This window comes from Cricetulus griseus, chromosome 2 (assembly GCF_003668045.3).
Source record: "Cricetulus griseus strain 17A/GY chromosome 2, alternate assembly CriGri-PICRH-1.0, whole genome shotgun sequence".
NCBI lineage: Eukaryota > Metazoa > Chordata > Mammalia > Rodentia > Cricetidae > Cricetulus > Cricetulus griseus.
In genome coordinates, this window is record NC_048595.1 from 394,825,636 (window position 1) to 394,850,208 (window position 24,573).

The following is a 24,573-nucleotide window of genomic DNA, read 5'->3' on the forward strand; positions in this document are numbered from 1 at the left end:
ATTTTCAGCTTAAAATTTCCTTAAGCATATCCTGGAAGGCTAGTCTAGTGATGACAAAGTTCCTCAGCTTTGTAGGACTTTTCTTCATTTCTGAAAGACAGGCTTTCTGGGTATAACAGTTTTTGCTAATAGACTCCCTTCACCTCAAGAGTATAGAATATTCTACTCTACTCTCAATACATCATTTGTCCTTCAGGGAATCTGTTGACCTCCATCTGGAAGTTACTTTGATTATGGTGGGTTTCTTCTCTTGTCCCCACCAATATTATTGCAGTGTTTGATTTTTGAATGGTTTGTTATAATATATGTTAGTGAAATCTTCTTTAGGCTGAAGCTTCTTGGGGCCCTTGGAGCTTCATGTACCTGAATGTCCACATCTGTCCAGACTTTGGAAGGTTTGAGGCATTATTTTCATTAACTGGGCATTGTCCTTCTTTCTATCACTCTTAGTCTTTCCATAATCCTATGAGAGGAACTCTCTAGAGGCTAACCTGCAAACCACATAGTATTGCAACACCGTATCTGAGCTGCTCTGTCATGCCTTATCACCACGATGGACTAAGTCCTTTAAAACAAAGAGGAAAAATAGACACTTCCTCCTGTAAGTTGCTCCCATCGTGCAATACATCACAGGGATGAAATTAACTAACACAGAAAATGAGTACCAAAAGAGCAGGGTTGCTACTGCAACTAAATTTTTTACACCTTTGGAACTGGTTTGCAGAAAGCACTTGGAAGAGTTTGGAGATGCAGACTAGAGAAGCCCTAGAATTCTGTAAGCAGAACTTATGGGAAATTCTGGTAGAAGTTCAAAAAAGGAGAATTCTAGCAGAATTGTAGTCAATTCGTGGCGGGGTGGGGGGAGCCAAACTCATGAGGTTTCATATGGGGAAAAGGACTCTTGTAGTTGGTCTCTTTACTCTTTGGGAGTCCTGCCACCCAGCTCCCAAAAAATCCCATAGTCATTTATTCTTTCTTATGAATGCCCAGCCTTAGCTTGGCTTGTTTGTAGCCAGTTTTTCTTAAATTATCCTGTCTTTTGCCTCTGGACTTTTACCTTTCTATATACTTTTCTATACTTCTTACTCCATGGCTTGCTGTGTAGCTGGGTGGCTGGGACCTAGAGTCCTTTCCGTCTCTGATCTTCTCTTCTCAGATTTCTCCTCTTTATTATTATTATTATTTATTCTCTCTCATGCCAGCCCCACCTATCCTTTCCCCTGGCTAACTATCCTCTGTTCAGTTCTTTATTAGACCAATCAGGTGTTTTAGGCAGGCAAAGTAACACAGTTACGGAGTTAAACAAAGGCAGCATAAAAGAATGCAACACATCTTTGCATCACTAAACAAATGTTCCACAGCATAAACAAATGTAACACATCTTCAACAACAGACTCTATTGGGAATTGGACTAGGGGACATGTATGTTACATTTGGGAAAATAATTTGTCTACATTTTTTCCCATGTCCTGAAAATTGGAGTGAGGCTGATTTAAAAGCAACAGGTTAATTAATGTGATGGAAGCCATTTCAAGATAGGAGAGTGTTCAGGATATGATACGGTTGCTGCTGGATGCTTTTGTCCTGGCTTACAATGAGAATTGAGAGCAAAATGGAGAGCAGAACTGTGTGAATGTGTAATTTGGTCCCAGAAGAAGCTCATTTGAAGTTGTAGACACAGACACACACACACAAACAGCTGGGTGTGGTGGTACATATCTTTAATCTCTTAACTTGGAAGGTTGAAATAAGAAGATCATGATGCCATCCTAGACTACATAGCAAGACCCTCTTAAAAATAACAGTAGATAGAAACACAAAGAGGTCGTAGTTGTTAGAGAAATTAGAGCTATTAGAGAGAAATCAAGCACGTTTTTATGGATCACTAGGAAAAGTGTCTTGAAGGCATTTGAGGAATTGTATACAGTGGTATTTTCTCTTTAGTTCACTTTGAACATTAGTGGCTTTAATCTGTGTTTAGTAGTTGTCTGGAGAGATACCATATGCATTTGAAAAAATCTGATGTTATTTTAACAAGTATATTGTTTGAGTGGTATAAAATCTTAACTCTGCTACCAAGGTGAGTGTACCCTCTGTTCCTGCCCTACTCTTACCCTACGTCCCATTCACCCCGGATCTCTCTGGGCCTACACCCACTTAGACTGGACCTGCCCAGGCAGAGAAGAGCTCCCTGAGTCTGGAAATGCCTCACTCTTCCTTCCCCCTCGCTGGCCTGACCCCTACCAAGCCTGACCCTTACCTAGTGAGCAGACTACCAGGAGAGGCAAGACATTGAAGTCTTGGCCCACACACACCAAGACAAGAGGAGATAGAGAGAGCCCCCCCCCGTACCCACTGGAAGAAGAGATGGGAAAAACACAGAATAAGAACACACTCAACAACAGAAAGGCCAATATGACACCACCAGAATCTAGGGACTCCACACCAGCAAGATCTGAAAAGTTCAACACAGAGGATGAAGAAGAGATGGACCTCAAAATTGTCTTAGAAAGATGATAGAGACCTTTAAAGAGGAACCAAGAAAATCCCTTAAAGAAATAGAAGAAAAAAACAAGAAAAAATTACATGAAATGGAGGAGAAGACAAACCAAAAAATTCAAGAAATAAACAAATCTCTTAAAGAATCTAAAGAGAGCCAAGAAAAAAACAGCCAATCAAGTGAAGGAAACACTTGGAAACAGTTCAAGGCATGAAGGCTGAAATAGAAACAATAAAGAAAACACAGAATGAGGGGATGCTGGAAATAGAAAAACTGGATAAACTGCCAGGAACTAAAGTTGTGAGTATAACCAATAGAATTCAAGAGATGGAAGAGAGAATCTCAGTTGTTTAAGACTCACTAGAGGATATACATTCATCAACCAAAGAAAATCTCAAGTCCAACAAATCCCTAACAAAAAATACCAAGGAAATATGGGACACTGTGAAAAGGCCGAACCTAAGAAAAATAGGTATAGAAGAAGGTAAAAAAAATAGAGCTCAAAGCTACAGAAAACATATTCAACAAAATCATAGAAGAAAACTTCCCCAAACTACAGAAGGATATACCTATGAAAGTACAAGAAGCTTACAGAACACCAGACTAGACCACAAAAAGAAGTCCCCTTGACACATAATAATCAAAACACCAAACTTACAGATAAAGAGAAAATATTAAGAGCAGCAAAGTAAAAAGGCCAAGTAACATATAAAGGCAGACCTATCAGAATCACACCAGACTTCTCAATGGAAACTTTGAAAGCCAGAAGGTCCTGGATAGATATCCTACAAACACTAAGGCAGCATGGATGCCAACACAGAAAGTTGTTGTACCCAGGAAACTTTCAATCACTATAGATGGATTAAACAAGATATTCCATGACAAAACCAGATTTAAACAATACATATCCACAAATCCAGCACTACAGAAAGTTCTGGAAGAAAACTCCAACCCAACGAAGATAACTACACTCACAAAAAAATAGACAATAGATAATCCAATTTTACTAAACATGAAAAGAAACAGGAGGGCAAAAACCACACACAATGACACCACCAACAATAAATACAAACAAACAAGAACCAACAATCAATGGACATTAATATCCCTCAATGTCAATGGTCTTAACCTGCCTATAAAAAGATAGAGGCTAACAGAATGGATACGAAGACAGAATCCATCCTTCTGCTGAATACAAGAAACACACCTCAACCTCAAAGACAGGAGTTACCTCAGAGTAAAGGGTTAGGAAAAGATTGTCCAGTCAAATGGGCCCAAGAAACAAGCTGGTATAGTAATCCTAATATCTAACAAATTAGACTTCAAATGAAAATCAATCAAAAGAGATGAAGAAGGGCATTTCATACTCATCAAAGGAAAAGTCCAGCAAGATGAAGTCTCAATCCTAAACATCTATGCCCCAAATATGAAGGCACCCACATTTGTAAAAGAAACATTACTAAAGCTCAAACCACACATAAAACCACACACACTTATGGCAGGAGACTTCAACACCTTGCTTTCACCACTAGACAGGACCACCAGTCAGAAACTTAACAAAGAAACAAAGGATCTAACAGAACTTATGACCCAGTAGGGATTAACAGATATCTATAGAACATTCAATCCAAACACAAAAGAATATACCTTCTCAGCACCACATGAAACCTTCTCTAAAAATGACCACATAGTTGGCAACAAAGCAAACCTCACAGATACAAAAGAATTGAAATAACTCCCTGATCTTATCAGATCACCACGCTTTAAAGTTAGAATTCAACAGCAATACAAATTGCAGAAAACCTACTAACTCGTGGAAATTGAATAACACCCAATTGCACCATTCCTGGGTTGAGGAAGAAATAAAAAAAAAAGAAATTAAAGACTTCCTAGAATTTAATGAGAATGTAGACAAAACATACCCAAACTTATGGGACACTCTGAAAGCAGTGCTAAGAGGAAAGTTCATAGCACTAAGTGTCCACATGAAGAAACTGGTGAATAGTCACAGTAGAGAATTGACAGAACAAATGAAAGTTTTAGAGCAAAAAGAAGCAAACACACCATGGAGGAGTAGATGCCAGGAAATAATGAAATTGAGGGCTGAAATCAATAAAGTAGAAACTAGGAAAACACTACAAAGACTGAATGAAACAAAGAGTTGGTTCTTTGAGAAGATCAACAAGATAGACAAACCTCTATCCAAACTAACCAAAAGGCAGAGAGAGAGCACGCTAATTAACAAAATCAGGAAAGAAAAGGGGGATATAACAAGAGACACTGAGGAAATCCAGAGAATCATCAGGTAATACTTTGAAAACCTGTACTCCACAAAATTCGAAAATCTAAAGGAAATGGATAATTTTCTGGATAGATATCACTTACCAAAATTAAACCAAGAAGAGATAAGCAGTTTGACCTATGACCCCCTAATGAAATAGAAGCAGTCATCAAAAGCCTCCCAAACAGAAAATTCCCAGAGCCAGACGGCTTCGCTGCAGAATTCTACCAAAATTCAAACAAGAGCTAATGCCAGTGCTCCTCAAATTGTTCCACATAATAGTAGCAGAAGAGATATTGCCAAACTCTTTTTACTAAGGTACAATCACTTTGACACCCAAGCTCACAAAGATACAACTAAAAAATAGAACTACAGACCAATATCCCTCACAAACATCAATGCAAAAATACTCAACAAAATATTGTGAATCGAATCCAAGAACATATCAGAAAAATCATCTACCATGATCAAGTAGGCTTCATCCCAGGGATGCAAGGATGGTTCAACATATAAAAATCCATCAATGTAATCTACCATATAAACAAACTGAAAAAGAAAAACCACATGATCATCTTACTAGATGCTGAAAAAAGCCTTTGACAAAATCCAACATCCCTTCATGATAAAAATCTTGGAGAGAACAGGAATAACAGGAACATATCTAAACATGATAAAAGCAATATACACCAAACCATCAGCCAACATCAAACTAAATGCAGAGAAACTCAAAGTGATTCCCCTAAAATCAGGAACAAGACAAGGCTGTCCACTCTCTCCATATCTCTTCAATATTGTACTTGAAGTTCTGGCTAGAGCAATAAGACAAGAAAAGGATATCAAGTGGATACAAATTGGAAAGGAAGAAGTCAAACTTTCACTATTTGCAGATGATATGATAGTCTACATAAGTGACCCGAAAAACTCTACCAGGGAACTCCTACAGCTGACAAACACCTTCAGCAAGGTAGCAGGATACAAAATTAACTCAAAAAAATCAGTAGCCCTACTATGTACAGATGATAAATGCAATGAGAAAGAAATCAGAGAAACGTCACCTTTCACAATATCCACAAGCAACATAAAATATCTTGGGGTAACACTAACCAGAAAAGTGAAAGACTTGTATGGTAAGAACTTTGAGTCTTTAAAGAAAGAAATTAAAGAAGATACCTGAAAATGGAAAGATCTCCCATGCTCTTGTATAGGTAGAATCAACACAATAAAAATGGCAATCTTCCCAAAAGTAATCTACACATTCAACGCAATCCCCATCAAAATCCCAACACAGTTCTTCACAGACCTTAAAAGAACAATACTCAACTTTATATGGAAAAACAAAAAGCCCAGGATAACCAAAACATCTCTGTACAATAAAGGATCTTCTGGAGGCATCACCATCCCTGACTTCATGCTCTATTATAGAGTCATAGTTCTGAAAACAGCTTGGTATTGGCACAAAAATAGACAGATTGACCAATGCAATCCAATTGAAAACCCTGATATTAAACCACACATGTATGAACACCTGATTTTTGACAAATAAGCTAAATCTATACAGTGGAAAAAAGAAAGCATCTTCAACAAATGGTGCTGGTACAACTGGATTCAGATATGCAGATGATTGCAGATAGATCCATATCTGTCACCTTGCACAAAACTTAATTCCAAATGGATCAAAGATCTCAACATTAATCCAGCCACACTAAATTTTGTAGAAGAGAAAGTGGGAGATACCCTTGAACGAATTGGTACAGGAGAGTACTTCCTGAACATAACACCAGTAGCACAGACATTGAGATCTACAATTAATAAATGGGACCTCCTGAAACTGAGAAGCTTCTGTAAGGCAAAGGACACAGTCAGTAATATAAAATGAACCCACAGAATGGGAAAAGATCTTCATCAACCCCACATCTGACAGAGGACTGATTTCCAAAATATACAATAAACTCAAGAAGCTAGCCACCAAAACACCAAACAATGAAATCAAAAAGTGGGGTGCAGAACTAAATAGAGAATTCTCAACAAAGGAATCTGAAATGGCTGAAAGACACTTAAGAAAGTGCTCAAAATCCTTGGCCATCAGAGAAATGCAACTCAAAACAACTCTGAGATACCATCTTACACTGGCCAGAATGGCTAAAATCAAAAACACCAATGACAATCTATGCTGGAGAATATGTGGAGAAAAAGGAACAGTCCTCCATTGCTGGTGGGAGTGCAAACTTGTAAGACCACTTTGGAAATCAGTATGGCAGTTGCTCAGAAAAATGGGAATCAGTCTACCTAAAGATCCAGCTATTCCTCTCTTGGGCATATACCCAAAGAATGCACGTTCATACAACAAGGACATATATTCAACCATGTTCATAGCAGCACTGTTTGTAATAGCCAGAACCTGGAAGCAACCTAGATGCCCCTCAACTAAAGAATGGATAGAGAAAATGTGGTACATTTATACAATGGAGTACTCATCAGAAAAAGCAATGGAATCTTGAAATTTGCTGGCAAATGGATGGAACTAGAAGAAACCATCCTGAGTGTGGTAACCCAGTCTCAAAAAGACAAACATTCTATGTACTCACTCTTGTATGAATTTTAGACATAGAGAAAAGGATTACCAGCCTACAATCCTCTTCACCAAAGAAACTAGGAAACATTTAGGACTCTAAGGAAAAAATGCATGGACCCCAGGAATGGGAAGGGGCAGGAACTCCTGAGCTAATTGGGAGAATGAGGGTAGGGGAGAGGGAGATGTCAGAATGAGAGGAGCAGCAGAGGAGAGGAGGAAATAGAGGAGCAGAAATATTGAGTTGGAGCAAGAATAGAGGAGAGCAGGATGAGAGATAACATATTAGAGGGAGCCATTATAGGTCCTAGGAGAGATCTGGCACTAGGGAGATTTCCAGAGACTTACAAGGACGACACCAACTGACAATCCATGCAATGGTGGAGAGGATAACCTTAACACCCTTCCCCTAAAATGAGATTGATGACTACTTTTAATTCTATCCTAGAGCCCTCATCCAGTGGCTGATGGAAGCAGAGGCAGACACCCACAGATATACACGGAACTGTACTCTGGAACTTAGTTGCAGAGAGGGAGGAATGAAGATTGAAGGGGTCGGTACTAGGTTGATGAAAACCACAGAAACAGCTGGCCTGAACAAGGGGAAGCACATCGACCCCAGACTGCTGTCTGGGAGGCCAGTCCAGGACTGATCCAGACCCCTGAACATGGATGTCAATGAGGAGGCCTCTGCACTCTAGGGGGCCCCTGTTAGTGCATTAGTATTTTTCCTGGTGTAAGAAGGGACTTTGAGAGCCCATCCCTCGTGAAGGAATGCACTCTTGTCCTGGACACATGGAAAAGGGCCTAGGCCTGGCCTAGGATGATGTGGGAACTTTGGGGACTTTGGGGAGCCCCTGTCGAGGGCCCTACCCTGCCCGGGGGAGGACGGGGTGGGGGCAGATGTGGAGTTGGGGGGGAGGGAGAGGGAGAAGGAGAAGGGATTGACATGTGTAGCAAGCTTGTTCCATATTTGAACTAATAAAAAAAAACTTAACTCTGTTTTCCTATATGTGGTACAGTTCTTCCTCCCTGTCCTCATGTGCCATTTTTGTCATACATTGTCTTTATACATAAAAGTTTATAAATACGTATTTCCCTTTAATCAGACTTTGAGATATAAAGTGTCCAAAGGTGTTTCTTTACCTTCATTTCTTTCATCTTTGTATTCTTCATTTATTTACGAATATCCAAGGCACGAGCCTATATCATATTCCAGCTAAGTCAGGAACTTCTGTTGATCCTCTTGGTCAAGTTGATCTTATAAGTTTTCTGGTATTTTGTTTGCTGAGTTCTGAAGGTTATTTTCACTGCATCACTGTTCAGCTGTTTGTTGCAGCAATGTCTTCTTGCTTCCACTGTTTTGATGAGAATTGTGTCTACAGGGAGACGCTCTCAGCCTTTGCTTCTTCACATTTCTTAGGGGGAAAACTAGCAACAGGGTATGAACCTCTCTCTGTCTATGGCCTCAAGGGCTTTTAATTCTCTCATTCATGCACATTCATACTGTAGGAATTATTTTTTAATATATGCTTATTTTTCCAGTCAATTTGGATGGTTTCGAGGGCATCTGTCTTAATTAAGCTATTCCCTGCCAGGGACTGTCTTTATCTAGATGTAACATTAATTATTTGCATTTTGACCTGAGTTTTTTTAGATGCTTAAGAGCATGTATTAACTTCTTGAGTGTCTAGTCAGTTTATAGTTATGGTGATAGGGATGATGATCCTTTCATTTTTCTACAGTTCTGGGCTAATGTTGGATGCTCCCTTTTTATCATTTATGATTTCTTCATATCTAAAAATTAATTTTGCTATTGATTTTATATACTTGGAAAGTTGTGCCTTTATCAAATTATGAAAATATTCCTTTACTGGCATTAGAGCGTACTCTGACATATACTAAAGACCAGCTGAGACATCCAGTATCATGGACCGAACAACTATTGGATTCTTAGACTATTCACTGGTAGACAGCCATTGTTGGGCTATCTGAATCACAGCCTGTGAATCACTCTAATAGATTCCACATACACGTGTTCATTCTATCATTTTGTTCCTCTAGAGAACCCTGGATGATGACATGTTCTTATTTTTAAAGAAGAGAGAGTGAATATTAAAGTGGGATCCTGGCCACTTTCTTACCCCAAAAATGACAACTTTTTTGAATCCATGCATATGTTAATTAATTAGATTTAACCTTTGTTTAATGTATATATGCTGTAGAACATTTATATTTTAATTTAAAATTTAATTCTAGAAATCATATTATAAAGGCAATATGTATATGATTTCTTTAGGAGTGAAGAAAATCCGACTAACTTGCAGTGAGTATAAAGACCCCAGATATCCAGAGAAAAACAGAAAAGGTAATGGTAAAGCTATCACAGTATCTGATCTCAAATTATACCACCAAGTTATAACAATAAAAAAGCATGGTATGGGCCCAAATGGACATGTAGGTCAATTTACAGAGTAGAAGTCTCAAAAATAAAAACACATAGCTATAGTCACCTAATTTTTGATAAATATGTCAACAATATTGTACTTTTTTTTACTCTTTGCTCTTTTGGGGGGCCTGCCACCCAGCTCCCAAATAATCACATGGCCATTCAGTCTTTCTTATGAAACAAGCCTTAGCTTGGCTTGTTTCTAGCCAGCTTTTGTATCTTGGCTTTTGCCTTTCTTTACTTCTTACTCTGTGGCTTGCTGTACAGCTGGGTAGCTGACCCCTGGCATCATCTCTCCTCCTTTCTCCTCTTCTTGCTCCTCCTTTATACCTTCTTCTCTTCCTATTTATTCTCTCTGCCTTCCAGCCCTGTCTATTCTTTCCTGCCTAGCCATTTGTCATTCAGCTCTTTACTAGACCAATCAGGAGTTTTAGGCAGGCAAAGTAACACAGCTTCACAGAGTTAAACAAATGCAACATAAAAGAACAAAACACATCTTTGCATCATTAAACAAATATTCCACAGCATAAAAGAATTAACACATCTTAAAATAATATTCTGCAGCACAGTATACATTAGAAAAAGCCTTCAGCAAGTGGTACAGGGAAAACTGGTTATTAGCATGTAAAAGAATAAAATTAGACCCATATATCTCAACATGCACACACACACACACACACACACACACACACACACACACACACCAATTCAAAATAAGTCAAAGACTTTAATATCAGACTGGAAGTGTTGAAATTGTTGGAGAAAAATTGACAAAGCATTTTTAAAATGTAGTCATAGACAAAGATCTTCTGAAAATGACTCCAACAAGACATAAAATAATCTAAATGGAATTGCATGAAATTAAAAAGCTTCTGCATAGTAAAATAAATAATTTCCAGAGTGAAGAAACAGCCTAAAGACTAGGAAAGTATGCTAACTATGTATTTGGCAGTGGTTAAATATCTAGAATATATAAAGTACAGAAAATAAACTCTAGAAAACGAATATTCTAATAGTAAGTGTGCTAAATAGTTCTCAAGGAAGAAAATGAACAATCAACATTTGAAATAGTATACAACAAACTCGGTCATCAGGGAAATTCCAATTAAAACTTCCTTGAGATGGTTTCTCACCCAGTCAGAGTGGCTGTCATCAAGAAAATAAATGATGAGGGCAAAGGAGAGTGCTTGCTGCTCTTGCAGAAGACCCAAGTTCAGTTCCCAGCATCTACATCAGTCCACTTACAACATCTGTAAGCCTGGCTCCAGGGTATCTGATGCCCTCTCCATAGGACACACACACACACACACACACACACACACACACACACACACACACAGAAGACACACACAGAAGACACACACAGAAGACACACACAGAGAGAGAGAGAGAGAGGACACAGAGAGAGAGAGAGAGAGAGGACACACACACAGAGAGAGAGAGAGAGGACACACACAGAGAGAGAGAGAGAGGACACACACACACACACACAGAGAGAGAGAGAGAGAGGACACACACACAGAGGACACACACACACAGAGAGAGAGAGAGAGAGAGGACACACACACACACACAGAGAGAGAGAGAGAGAGAGAGGACACAGAGAGAGAGAGAGGACACACACACAGAGAGAGAGAGAGGACACACACACACACAGAGAGAGAGAGAGAGAGAGAGAGAGAGAGAGAGAGAGAGAGAGGACACACACATACACACACAGGCTACACACACGTGAAAAAGAGTCTTTAAAGAAAGAACAAATGCCAATAGGAAGTGAGTGAAGAGGAATCTCATACACAGAGGATGGGACGTAACTATAGAAGTCAGTGTAGAGGGTCCTCAAAATGCTGAAAGTAGAATTACTATATGACCCAGCTATACCATTGCAGGTTTTTAGCCAAAGGACTCTATAACCTATCGCAGAGATATTTGCACATCCATGTTTATTGCTGTTCTGGTTCCAATAACTAAGAAAAGGAACCAGCCTTCTATCCATCAGCAGGGGCATGGATAGAGAAGGAGTGGTACATGGGCACAATGAAAGTTTATTCATCTAAAAGAAATGAAGCTATTACATCTGCAGGAAGATGGGTGGGGCTGGAATGTTATGGTGAGTGAAATAAACCTGGCTGTGTTTGGATTATTTCACCAGAAAACTCTTAGCTCTGATAAACATTTTTAGTAAAGTTGTAGGACATAACATCACCACACAAAAATCAACAGCCTTCCTGTAGACCAACAATAAGCCCACCAAGAAAGTAATGTGTTTTTATATATACAGAATCTGAACTTGAATGTGTGGATGGCTATTTGGTAGTGGTTTTGAAGGACAAGAAACTAGAAAGGGGGCCATAAAAATGGGAAAAGAGGTATTAAAAGAAGAGGAGAAAGTGGGGAAAGCAAGGGTAATATAATTCCTGGGATGTGAAGGCAGAAGGAAGAGATTGAGGAGATAGCTCAGCCGGTGAAGGCTCTTGCTAGCGTGCCCAACAACTTGAGTTTGGTCCCAGGAAACCCACGTGGTGGAAGGAGAGAAGGAACTCTTGCAAGTGGTCCTCTGCTGTCCATGCATGCACACACAAATCAAATAAGAAAATGAATGTAAGGATTTAAAGAAAGAAAGGAAGGAAGGAAGGGAGGGAGGGGAGGGAGGGAGGGAGGGAGGGAGGAGGGAGGGAGGGAAAGAAGGAAGGAAAAGAGAGGCTATTGGGAAAGAGAATGGGGCTTATGGAAGCAAGGGGTGGTGAGAGCAGTGGTGGAGGGGAACAATTAAGAACAAAGTATAATGAAATGCAACAATGAAACATGTTATTATGCGTGCTAATTGAAGAACAACTAACAGGAAAAACAAATGACGCTTTTGATACTCTATGGAGGGTAAATGCAACAACTGAACAACAGAACTCATACTGTATAATTTATTGTTCATAAGTAAGGAACTCACACGATCCTTTCAATGAATTTACTTTTATTAAGCACATACTTCATGTGTATCTCCTCTACACAGCATGAAAAAAAAAAAAAGACAAATAAGCCTTGATCTCAGTAGAAGCAGAAAACGTTCGATAAAATCTACTCCCAGTTCTTAACAAACTATGATTAAAACAGAATTCTTCTGTTAAGGTGTTCATCCAAAAACAAAGCAAAACCATTATCTATGATGCTAAAACAGGAGCAACTCTCTAATCAGTCTCAAGTACAAGAAAACAATTCTCAAGGTCTGGCCATTAGATTAATTTAAAAATGAAATGTATAAAATTATATAAAAATTCTTCCCCTTCAAGATGAAATAACTAAATATACTTTAAAAATTCAATACTATCTATAAATAAGACACTAAAACTAGGAATACAGTTCAACAACCGATATAAAAAAAAAAGAAGAAGAAGAACATGCAAAATACCACAGCAGCCTATGTACTGGAAATAGTCAAGTGGTAAGTCTGCTTGACACTTGTAGCAGCAGCCAACAAAGGCCACATGTGCTTGTCACCAAGAGCAAATGCAGATGTTCTGGAGACAGCCTAGCCATGGTTGCAGTGTTACCGAACTCATGAGCTGGAAGGAGGGCGACCAGGGAGACACAGACATTTGTACAGCAGACATATTCATGTAGCTATGCTTTGGAACAGGTACTCGTGCTGAGAACTCATCACAAATCTACTCTCAGTTTCTTGACCCATAGCTTCCACACTTGGAATATATTTCTAGACAATAAACAGGTACTGTGTCGACAGCATTTACTGCATTTCCCGCCTTTCCTCCCTCCAGATCCTCCCAAATCCGTGGCCTCTTTTCCTGTAAATATTATTGTCACACAAATGAACATGTAAATACAACCTGCTCGGCTCCTTCAGTGTTGTATGTTTTTATGGCTGACCACTTGGCATCAGAAAACCATGTAGAGGACTCATCCCTGGAGAAGACCGAGTCTCCCTCTCTCGGCAGTCATTAATTAGCTCTTCATTTACCATTCTAGGATTCTTTAAATGGTAATAAAGATGTGATAGAGTATCCTGGGGTTGTTTTGTGGTATTCTCTCTCTCTCTCTCTCTCTCTCTCTCTCTCTCTCTCTCTCTCTCTCTCTCTCCCTCTCCCTCTCCCTCTCTCTCTCCCTCTCCCTCTCCTCCTCTCTCTCTCCCTCTCTTTCTCTCTCTCTCCCTCTCTCTCCCTCTCTCTCCCTCTCCCTCTCCTTTTCCTACATCTCCCTCCCCCTCCCTTCTCTTTGTGTGTTTGTGTATATATGTTCTTTTATTTTGTTCTGTTGGAACTTATGTTCTTTGCTGTTGATGGATACAACATGAAAAGCAGGGGGTCAACTGACAGCTTGAAAATAAGTCAAAACAAAAAAAAAACAATTTCAGAAAGAAATAATCTTTGACCACAATAATTTAATATCTACACCTCTCAAAACTCTTACAGCTAATCCTACAATTACCTTTCACAATCTAAGGCATCTTTCCTGACATTCTGTCACTTTCTTCTGGGTATGTGCCACAGATTCTGTCCATCACCTACTGGGTCATTGACAATCTCACAGTGTGACACTTCAACACCATGAGGGCTGAATGACAGAGCTGCTTTGTCTAGCAATGTGAATAATTTCTTATCATCAGTCCCCTCACGGATAGGGTTGCTTGACCATTGGGCAACTAATCTAAAGCAGCCGTGTTAACTATAGTCTATGCACATAGCTGAGTCCAATAAGCATCTTCAGATGTCCCAACTATCCTAGGATGTCTATGTGTATATGTCTATTGTGGTACCCAGGTGTCTTTAGATTCTTTTTATAAAAATGACAAAATCTAATCCCCAATTAAAATCATAGAAAACAGTGGTGAACATTATGGTTATAATTCATTAATTGAGTCCCAAATTGTAGGAGGATCCTTTATCAACATGATACAGAAAACAGGTTTGGTCTAAGTCCATTTGGCTCAAAATTCCAACCCCATCGCTTACCTCTCTGAGACAGTTTTTTTTTCTTTTTTAGAGTAGGGATAACTGAAATATTTACTCAATGCATTTGTTGTGATGGTTTAAATGGGATGGTGTATGTGAATGGTTTAGCATATGACATAGTGTGAGATTCATGCTTGTATATCTGACCTTTAAAGAACAGAGTCTTGGGTAACTCCAGTGACCTTACAGCAGAGGCTCTTGCACACCCTGGCTGCCAGTAAAAGATCATTGCATCCTAGAATCTCTCCTTGAGTTTCAAATTCCTCAGAGAGTCAATGTTCTACCATTGGCCCTATGTTCTTTTCTCTACTGCATACTGGACCAAAGGAGCGAATACCAACCAGGGTTAGGAAGGACTTTGAAATACCACTCTGAACAAGTAGAGTTTAGTTTCTGGAAGAATGATAAAGACAGACTGAGAAGAAAAGCAGACTGTGTATAATGGCTAAATGCAGGAGTTCACAAGTTTGTCTTATCCTCTGAGTGTGGCCAAACTGGTATCATCCCAAGAAAGTAACTCTCCACTTGTTGAAACACCTTTAATAGAAGAAGTAAGGATTTGTAGAGAGGCTGCTCTCCAGGCACACTCAGCATCCAGGCACTGCTTACCCACTTTTCCATCATTCTGGTACTTAGTCCATTATTTGAAACACTACAAATATTTTCTTAGCATTCTTCTCACAGCCGCCTTCACTTCCTTGTTCTTCAGGCTGTAGATGAGGGGGTTCAGCATGGGAGTGATGACACTGTACTGCAAAGAGAAGATCAGCTCTTGAATGGATCCTGAATTTGGCATGAGATAGCGGAGTAACCCTGAGCCATAAAAGAAACTCACTGCTGTGAGGTGGGATGAACAAGTAGAAAAGGCCTTGCTTCTCCCGGAGGTGGACCTTATTCCCAGAATGGTGAGCAAGATGCGAAAGTATGAGAAGAGAATGAGGAGGAAGTTTCCAAAGAAGTGGATGAAGCTGGAGCAGAGGAGGGTGGTGAAGCTTGCAGACACATCAGAGCAAGACAAAGGATAGAGAGAGGGCAGCTCGCAGATGAAGTGGTGGATGCTCTGTGCCTCACAGAAATCTAAACTCAGAGCAACAAGGATATTGATGAGGGCATCCAGAAAAGCCAAACCCCATGAGCCCCACACCAGCCCTACACACAGCTGTCTGTGCATCACTTGACTGTAGAGCAGAGGAGAACTTATGGCCACATAACGATCATAGGCCATCACTGCCAGGAGGCAGGACTCAGTTCCTCCAGTGGCAAACACAAAGAAGACCTGAGCCAGGCAGCCTTCCACGGAGATGCTCTTCTTCTCAGACAGGAGGTTCTCCAAGAGCTTCGGCACCGTGACAGAGGAGTGGCAGAGGTCCAGGAAGGACAGCTGTCCCAGGAAGAAGTACATGGGAGTGTGGAGGTGGGAATCAATCTTCACTACCAGCAGCAGCATCAGGTTCCCCATGAGGGTCAGAAGGTAAATCGCCAGGAAGAGCACAAAGAGCAGAGCCTGGATCTGGGCATCACCAGAAAGCCCAAGGAGGATGAACTCCAACACGGTGCTCTGGTTCCTCATTGCCCTTGATAGTTCTTTTAAATTGGTGGTACCTCTTCTTATGCCTAACAAACATGGACGTGTCTGTCCCTCTTTCTCAGTCAGTTTCACGGTACTTAAAAATCAGTGCTAAAAAATAAAATGATTAACGCGCTTAGGTCACTGGTGTGGAGCCTCGGCATCTCTAAAGATATCACCTTAAGGATGGGAAAACTTCTTCCTCAGACATGAAGGCCAGAGTGAAAATCTTACAAGGACATTTTTCAGATGGGACAACTTGAAAATTGTGCTCTGTCTGGAACCAGATGTGAGAGTTAGAGCTTTGTGAAATTAACAGGATTAAAATCATCACTTTTTTTTTAAACCTGGCACTGCAATTTCACTACTCTCAGAGCTTCACTTATGCAGATTCCTAGGCCCAGTTTTCAGTGGAAATGACTCTGAGACTGTTGCCACCATACACTTGGCTATTGTCACAATTATAGTCTGAGTGGCTCTTTTCCTCAAAGGACCTGCCTGGAGGACACACAAAAGTATCTAGCTCTGTAAGTGGCTCAACGTTTCTCAAAATGTATTATCTCTAAATAAAAAAAAAATGTATTGATGAGTGAATGGGCATATGGATGACTCTGGAGAGAACAGCCTGTAGAGCACAAGGCAGAATGCTGATGTGAGTAAGGACCTACAAGGGATTTTGCACAGCAATGGCTTGCATTTGAGCAGATGTTGCAAAGGCAACAGACAAAAGTCTGTCAACTGGAAAGATTTGTACCATTTTCTGTAATGTCACAAACCTCAGAGCTACAATGAGCAGGCACACAGATAGTTCCATGTATGGCTACTTACTGCACCTTGTGAGTTTGGAGTTCTTTATGAATCATAGGTTTCCCTAAGTCTACCACCGATGTCCTCATCTATGCCACCCCTGGTCCATGCATGGCTTTCTCCTACTAGCCTCCCTGAACCTGCAGATCTCAATCGGTGCATGTGTGAAGATGGAAGCTAAAACCGAGCTACTCTGGAGGGGGTTGCTGATTTGATTCTGGTACTAAAGACAGAGAGGTGCTGAAGAGTTACCCAGCTTTGTTTCCTCACCCACAACTCATATTTAATCTTCTTTAAAGGAGGAAGAGAAATTATCCTGAGGAACAAACCAAAGCTTCTTACATAACAGAAGTGACTTTCTGTACCAGAGAGGAGGCTACGACTGCTAGCACAAGAACTAAACTGTGGATAGGAGGGCTAGGCATCAGGGAAAGTACCTGGTCAGAAAAGGCTAATGGTGGACACGGGGAAAACAGCAGCAGAGAAAACCACCAGGGGAGGGAGAAAGGGGTCAGAGGAGAAAGCATTACCGTGCTTCATCTCCATCTCACTGTGCAGGTGTCTTCCATTTTCCTAAGGTGTTTGGCATGTCTCTGAATGTCAGAGAAAAGCATAAGGGACTGTGTAGAACCATCCTATCCCAGGGTCTGACATTGCCATTTTCTATTTCCTGCATGAAGACATGCGCTCAGCCCTCAGATAAGCCATTCTGAACTTTGACAGCATGAATGGTCCCTTTGTAGGTTTAACTACAAAGAAAAGGAAAACCTTAAAATGTCAAGCTCCTAATGAGTATCACAGCAAAGTTTTCATGCTCCCTCCAGTACAATCACACAATCATCTCTCTTTGACTGCTAATATACTGGTAAGAGTGCCATCCTGCTGAGGCAGCTCAGGTGGCCATTAAGAAGGGCCACTGTGCTAAGGTGGCCAATGAGACAGACAAGCAATGACCTGAAAGCCCAGGGGACAGCCGGGTCTCCTGGTTGCTAGAAAGTGCCTCTTGGGGTGATTTGTACTCTTTGGCTAAAATGGTTACTAAGTGATTACCCTGGGAATTCTCATTGAGGTTAAGTGATTCACAGCTTATTTTTAAACCATCTTCCTAATGCTATATATAATTAATACTATATATAATACATGTAAATAATACTACACTAATACTAATACTATATATAATACATATAAATATTATATAACATAATAATTATTTAGCTGGTGATAATTTGCATATTTCAGCATATTCGCTTTTTTACTCAATTCATCTGCATCCAGAATTGAAAAGCTCAGTAGCTAAACCAAGATCACAGCAGATGATGTTGACACCAACTCCACACAGCTGCAGGTTCTAAGAAACCAGGAGTTGGGTTTGAGGGGAACAACTCTCCCCACCTTCATGAAGAGCATCTCTCTTCAAGGTTCTGTTTAGTGGGAGTCTTCTAGTAATGTTCACCTCTGTATGACTCTATTCTTGTGGTTTTTACCATTTTAATCATCCATATTTATGGGTTATCATGCAGCAATCTTATGTATGTGATTACACGTGTGCATGGCGTGTAATGATCAATGGACACAAACTCCTACTGAATAATTCTTTTTAGACCAAGTTGCATTATGTAGCGCTGGCTGACCTGGGACTCGGAGATCCATCTGCCTCTGCCTTCCAAGTACTGTGTGTCACCATGTCTGGCCTAATGGGTAACTTTAAAAAATATATTTCGAAGATATCATCTTATTATTTCTTTGATTGACAGACATTTCTCTTAAGAAGTCAGTTTGGGCCATATTGAACTCGAGTTGGAAGAGGCGAGTCCGGTCTCAAAATGGAGGTAAAACCGCTGCCCGGTCGCCGCCGCCGCGTGGGGGAGGAGGGTCATGATCCAAAGGAACCAGAACAGTTGAGGAAGCTGTTTATTGTTGGTCTGAGCTTTGAAACCACAGTTGATAGCTTAAGAGGACATTTTGAGAAATGGGGCACACTTACAGACTGTGTGGTTTTGAGAGACCCCCAAACAAAACGTTCCAGGGTTTGGTTTTGTGACCTACTCTTGTGTTGAAGAGGTGGATGCTGCAATGTGTGCTCGGCCACACAAGGTGGATGGCCGTGTGGTGGAACCAAAGAGAGCTGTTTCCAGAGAGGATTCTGTAAAGCCTGGCGCCCATTGAACAGTGAAGAAAATTTTTGTCGGTGGTATTAAAGAAGATACAGAAGAATATGACCTGAGAGACTACTTTGAAAAGTTTGGCAAGATTGAAACCATAGAAGTTATGGAAGACAGGCAGAGTGGAAAAAAGAGAGGATTTGCTTTTGTAACTTTTGATGATCATGACACCGTTGATAAAATTGTTGTTCAGAGATACCACACTATTAATGGGCATAATTGTGAAGTGAAAAAGGCCCTTTCTAAACAAGAGATTCAGCCTGCTGGCTCACAGAGAGGTCGTGGAGGTGGATCTGGCAACTTTATGGGTCGTGGAGGAAACTTTGGAGGTGGTGGAGGTAATTTTGGTCGTGGTAGAAACTTTGGTGGGAGAGGAGGCTGTGGTGGTGGCAGCAGAGGTAGTTATGGAGGTGGTGATGTGGAGATAATGGATTTGGAGGTGATGGTGGCAACTATGGTGATGCCCTGGTTACAGTGGTAGAGGAGGCTATGGTGGAGGTGGACCAGGATATGGAAACCAAGGTGGTGGATATGGTGGTGGTGGAGGAGGAGATGATGGTTACAATGAAGAGGAAATTTTGGTGGAGGTAACTATGGTGGTGGTGGGAACTATAATGACTTTGGAAATTATAGTGGACAACAGCAATCAAATTATGGACCCATGAAAGGGGGCAGCTTTGGTGGAAGAAGCTCAGGCAGTCCCTGTGGTGGTGGCTATGGATCTGGTGGTGGAAGTGGTGGATGTGGTAGCAGAAGGTTTTAAAAATACAACAGAAAAGGGATACAGTTCTTAGCAGGAGAGAGAGCGAGGAGTTGTCAGGAAAGCTGCAGGTTACTTTGAGACAGTCGTCCTAAATGCATTAGAGGAACTGTAAAATCTGCCACAGGAGGAACGATGATCCATAGTCAGAAAAGAAAAGTTACTGCAGCTTCAACAGGAAACCCTTCTTGCGCAGGACTGTCATAGCCACAGTTTGCAAAGAGTGCAGCTATTGATTAATGCAATGTAGTGTCGATTAGATGCACATTCCTGAGGTCTTTTATCTGTTGTAGCTTTGTCTTTTTCTTTTTCTTTTCATTACATCAGGTATATTGCCCTGTAAATTGTGATAGTGGTACCAGGAATAAAAAATTAAGGAATTTTTAACTTTTCAAAAAAAAAAGTCAGTTTGGTAGTTTAATGTCACTTTTTCTCTGGAGCTACTTCTCCTCTTATATTCTCTCACTACTTTTTAAATGTTTTCTGGCTTGACTTCAATACTGCATTCGATGTGATCAAATATGGGCATTTTCATTCATTGTAAACCTGCTGTGTTTGTTTCAGATTATTTGTCAAAACTGAGAAGTTCTAAGTTTGAAGATTTCTTTATACCATTCCTAACCTCCCTTTTTATATCCATGATACTAAAGCCAAGATGCAGTCTCTGCAGCCAGCAGGACAATGCCCTCCCAAGAGATGGCTACACCTTGGTCTCTGAAACCCATAAACATGCAGGAAAAGGACCTACTATGGGAAAGGGACCTTGCAAATAGCATTAATGTTACAGGCTGAGGAGGGGGAACAGCAGCTGCACATGGGCTCTGGCCAGCTGAGGACAGCTAGAATTTGAAGTCAAGGGGTTTGAAGCTATGGGATCATGGGTTGTGAGGTTGGGCACTCCTATCCCTGTCCTCCCTCTGGCTCCTGCCTCTGAGGCATGAGGTGAGGCTGATCTCTGTGTCCTGAACCACTGCTGCTATGAGGAACTGAAAGATACCAATAACAATGGCCATGCAGGAATCAAGCTTCTATAAAGGCACCAATAGCATTTCTCCTATGTCATGACTTCATCTGGATGCTAAAATGGGTTTTATTACTAAAGATAATGAATGGCTGTGGGTAAACACTGACCCAGACCCAGATCTATTGAGTATTTTAGACATGCTTACGTAGAGAAATGAGTTCAGACAGAGGTCATTTTTTTTTCTTCATCAGTGAGCACTTGCCTTTAGTCAGAAAGGTACTCACCAAGAAAAATATCAACAAGGTTTTCTATGTTATAGAAAAGGAGACAACAGATATCACTCAAAAAATGGAGAGGTAGACAGAATGCATGTACCAAAAGTACATAATGTGAAATGTGAACTGACAAGAACTCCACTTTCTTTACAATCCCACTTCTGGCAATGAGTAAACTTCCACATCAAACTTCGGACTTTAGAGAGTGCCCTTTGTATTTTTTGTGGCATTTTAAAGACTTTTCCCAATGTAACTTTCACCACAGATTTTGAAGAGCTCTCTAACAGGCCCAAACATGGCAAACATGGCACCCTCAGGTTCTGTCCACCCTCCTTTCCCTCTCCCTTACTGAACCATTAGATTACATTCCTAAAGCTAGCTCCCAAGGTCTATTCCCTCATTTGTCCACTGACTCGTTCCTGAGATGAAACACCAAGGTCTGGCTATCAAAATGTACTATTTGTCTACGCTGACTACCTGTCCAATCAGGACTTATCAAACCATCATAGCACAGACTTCCTCTTTCTCTCATTATAAAACACTTCTGCAGAGACACTGCCTGCTGCCTTTGCCTGATCCAGAGGCAGCCCCCCTCGATTGTCCCTCTGGGGTAGTAAGTTTCCTTTGTGCTGAGAACTTGATGTCTGGATGTCTTCTGTACCAACCCCCAGGGGCGCCCCCTACTGATCTTGTGAGAATTGCTCACAATAATGTTGGAGTAATCTTTTTGTACACTGTGTCTCTGTCCTTCCTCACCTGCCTAAGGCACCTTCTGATTGGTTTAATAAAGAGCTGAACAGCCAATAGCTAGGCAAGAGAGGATAGGCAGAACTTCTGGGGGAGAGACAGGAACTCTGGGAAAGCAGCACAGGAGATTTGCAGCCAGACACAGAGGAAGTCGGACATATGGTACTGAGGAGAGGCAATGAGCCAGGTGGAAGAGTGGAAGAATGTAGATTGATGTAAATGGGTTCATTTAAGTTATAAGAACCAGTTAGGAATAAGCCTAAGCTGAGGCCATGCTTTCATAATAAGTAAAAGTCTCCATGTCATTATTAGAGAGCTGGCGATATAAAGAAAGGATGGTTATACAATAATGCCTAAGATAGAAATCTCTGGATGCAGGTAGCACTGTGTATTAGATCCTTTTCTGTTGTTGTGATTAACACCAATGCCAAAAGAAATTTATAGACGGAAGAGTTTGTTTGGGCTTATGGTTCCTGGAAAGTAAGAGTCCATCGTCGTGGCATGGAAGGATGGCAGCAAGTAGAAACTGAGAGTTCACTTCTCAACCATGAGTGTGACGCAGATGAAACTAAACTAGAATTGGCATAAGCTTTTACTCTCAAACCTGGTCCCAGTGACATACTTCATCCATCAAGGTTGCACCAACTAAACCTCCCCAAAGAGTGCCACCAACTAACAACCAAGTGTTCAAATGTTCAAGACTATGGGGGACATTTCTTGTTCAAACCACACATCAGTTGTTCAGAGTATGTTGCCCAGTTTAACTCCCAGGACACTCACTTGATAGTAAGGGCTGATGACTTGATCGTAAACAATGCAGAATTGATAACTGGATGGTGGCTTGTTGCAGCCACCATTGTAAGTGCCATTCAGCTCCAGAGTATGGATTTACTATGATAGTATTTTGATACACCAACTGTTCAAATTCACTTGAATTCACTAGTGGGCAGGAAGACTGTGGAATGGAGTTTTGCTATCACTGTAAGTAGATCTGGCATCCAAGCAATGCCTGGATGTTGCTCCACAAAAGAGAGCCAAGAGTTTGTGCTGAAGAGCTGTATTCTTGATCTATTACTTAGAGTCAAGGGGCAGCAGCAGCCAATGATACAAAGTCATATATGTGATGTGTTGACTGTATGCTAAACATGAATAGCGGTGGTTGTTACCACATGGCATCTTGTGTGTGGTTGTGAGTTGTATTGCCTGTCATTGAAATAAGTCTCCAATTTACACCATTCTAAGTCTACCAGGTGGTGCCTGGGTGTGAGGGAAGAAACCCTGAAGCAGAAAGAAGAGAAAGCTGAGGCAGGTGGGAAGCCCTGCTGGCGCTCCTCCTGTAGGAATCACCTTAATAGTAGACATCACTGTTCATGAAATGAGTATTGACTTTCTTGGGAGTGGGCAAAACTCATAGTTAATATGAAGGAAAGGATGTTTCAAAAGAGATAGGTTCTGCAACTGCAGTAGTAATCTGTAACCCCCAGTAGTAGCTGCAGTGCCTGCAGGCATTCTGTCCTTATTCTGTTAGCTTATGTCTATGGCATCGTTCCAATTTCTCTCTGCTCAAGGGGAGACTGTGGAGGTTTAGCTAGCAATGGGAAGAGTCACGACTAAATTTGATAATGAAGATGATACTGTATTTATCATAATGTTGTCATGAAAAAACACCACGACCCAGCCGGGTGGTGGTGACACATGCCTTTAATCCCAGCACTCAGGAGGCAGAGACAGGCGAATCTCTATGAGTTCGAGGCCAGGCTGGTCTACAGAGAGACTTTCAGGACATCTAGGACTATTACGCAGAGAAACCCTGTCTCAACAACAAAAACCACCATAACCCAAAGCAACTTACTGGAAGAGTGTAATTTGGCTTGTGGCTCCAGAGGGATGAGAGCCCATCCAAATGGGCTGGCAGCTGGAGCAGGGAGCTAAAAGTGCACGTCTTTAAACACAATCACAAAACAGAGAGCAGCTACACAGGAAGTGGCCTGAGGCCTTTGCTCTCAAAGCCCCGCCCCCCAGTGATGTCCTTGCTCCAGTAAGACTGAGCTTCCTAAACCTCCCCCAAACAGCGCTACCAGCTGGGGACCAAGTGTCCAGATGCCTGAGATTATGGGAAATTCAAACCACCATAGATATAAATGTTGTGAAACGGATACAGCGGTAGACAAATCGGCAGCCGTAGAACAAAGCGCACCCTGGCATAGGAGAGGAAGTGCCGATGTCTAAGTGTTCCATATACATACATGAATATACATGTTCTGGGGTTCACAGAGACTTCGTAATTTAACCAAAGTATCATAGCAAGAAATTTACAGACAGCGAAGAATCCGGTTTATACTCAGGTTTATTCGCATCTAAAATATTTTTTGCAGGGTACCTGCTTCACACAAACATTATACGTGGGAAAGACAGGTGCCGTGTCGTATATCTGTATCTATTGACTTACGTCTACATGCCAATCCACACAGGTACACATGCAACTATTTGCAGCTAATATGGGGGAAGCGGTTTTATGCCTGGACTGAATT

General features: G+C 41.0%; 1 protein-coding gene and 1 pseudogene across 1 annotated transcript; one reads left to right on the forward strand and one right to left on the reverse strand.

Moving 5' to 3' along the window:
- Window positions 1-15,412: 15,412 nt before the first annotated feature.
- Window positions 15,413-16,330, reverse strand: LOC100761332 (olfactory receptor 8S1). The gene has a single exon (XM_027396015.1). It carries the CDS (start codon window positions 16,328-16,330, stop codon window positions 15,413-15,415), a length of 918 nt encoding a protein of 305 aa, XP_027251816.1.
- A 2,585-nt stretch (window positions 16,331-18,915) lies between these two features.
- Window positions 18,916-20,228, forward strand: LOC100762191 (annotated as a pseudogene).
- Window positions 20,229-24,573: the final 4,345 nt, after the last annotated feature.

Bases quoted from the DNA above. Each gene is read 5' to 3' on its own strand.
- LOC100761332 (XM_027396015.1), bottom strand. From the start codon at position 16,330: ATGAGGAACCAGAGCACCGTGTTGGAGTTCATCCTCCTTGGGCTTTCT.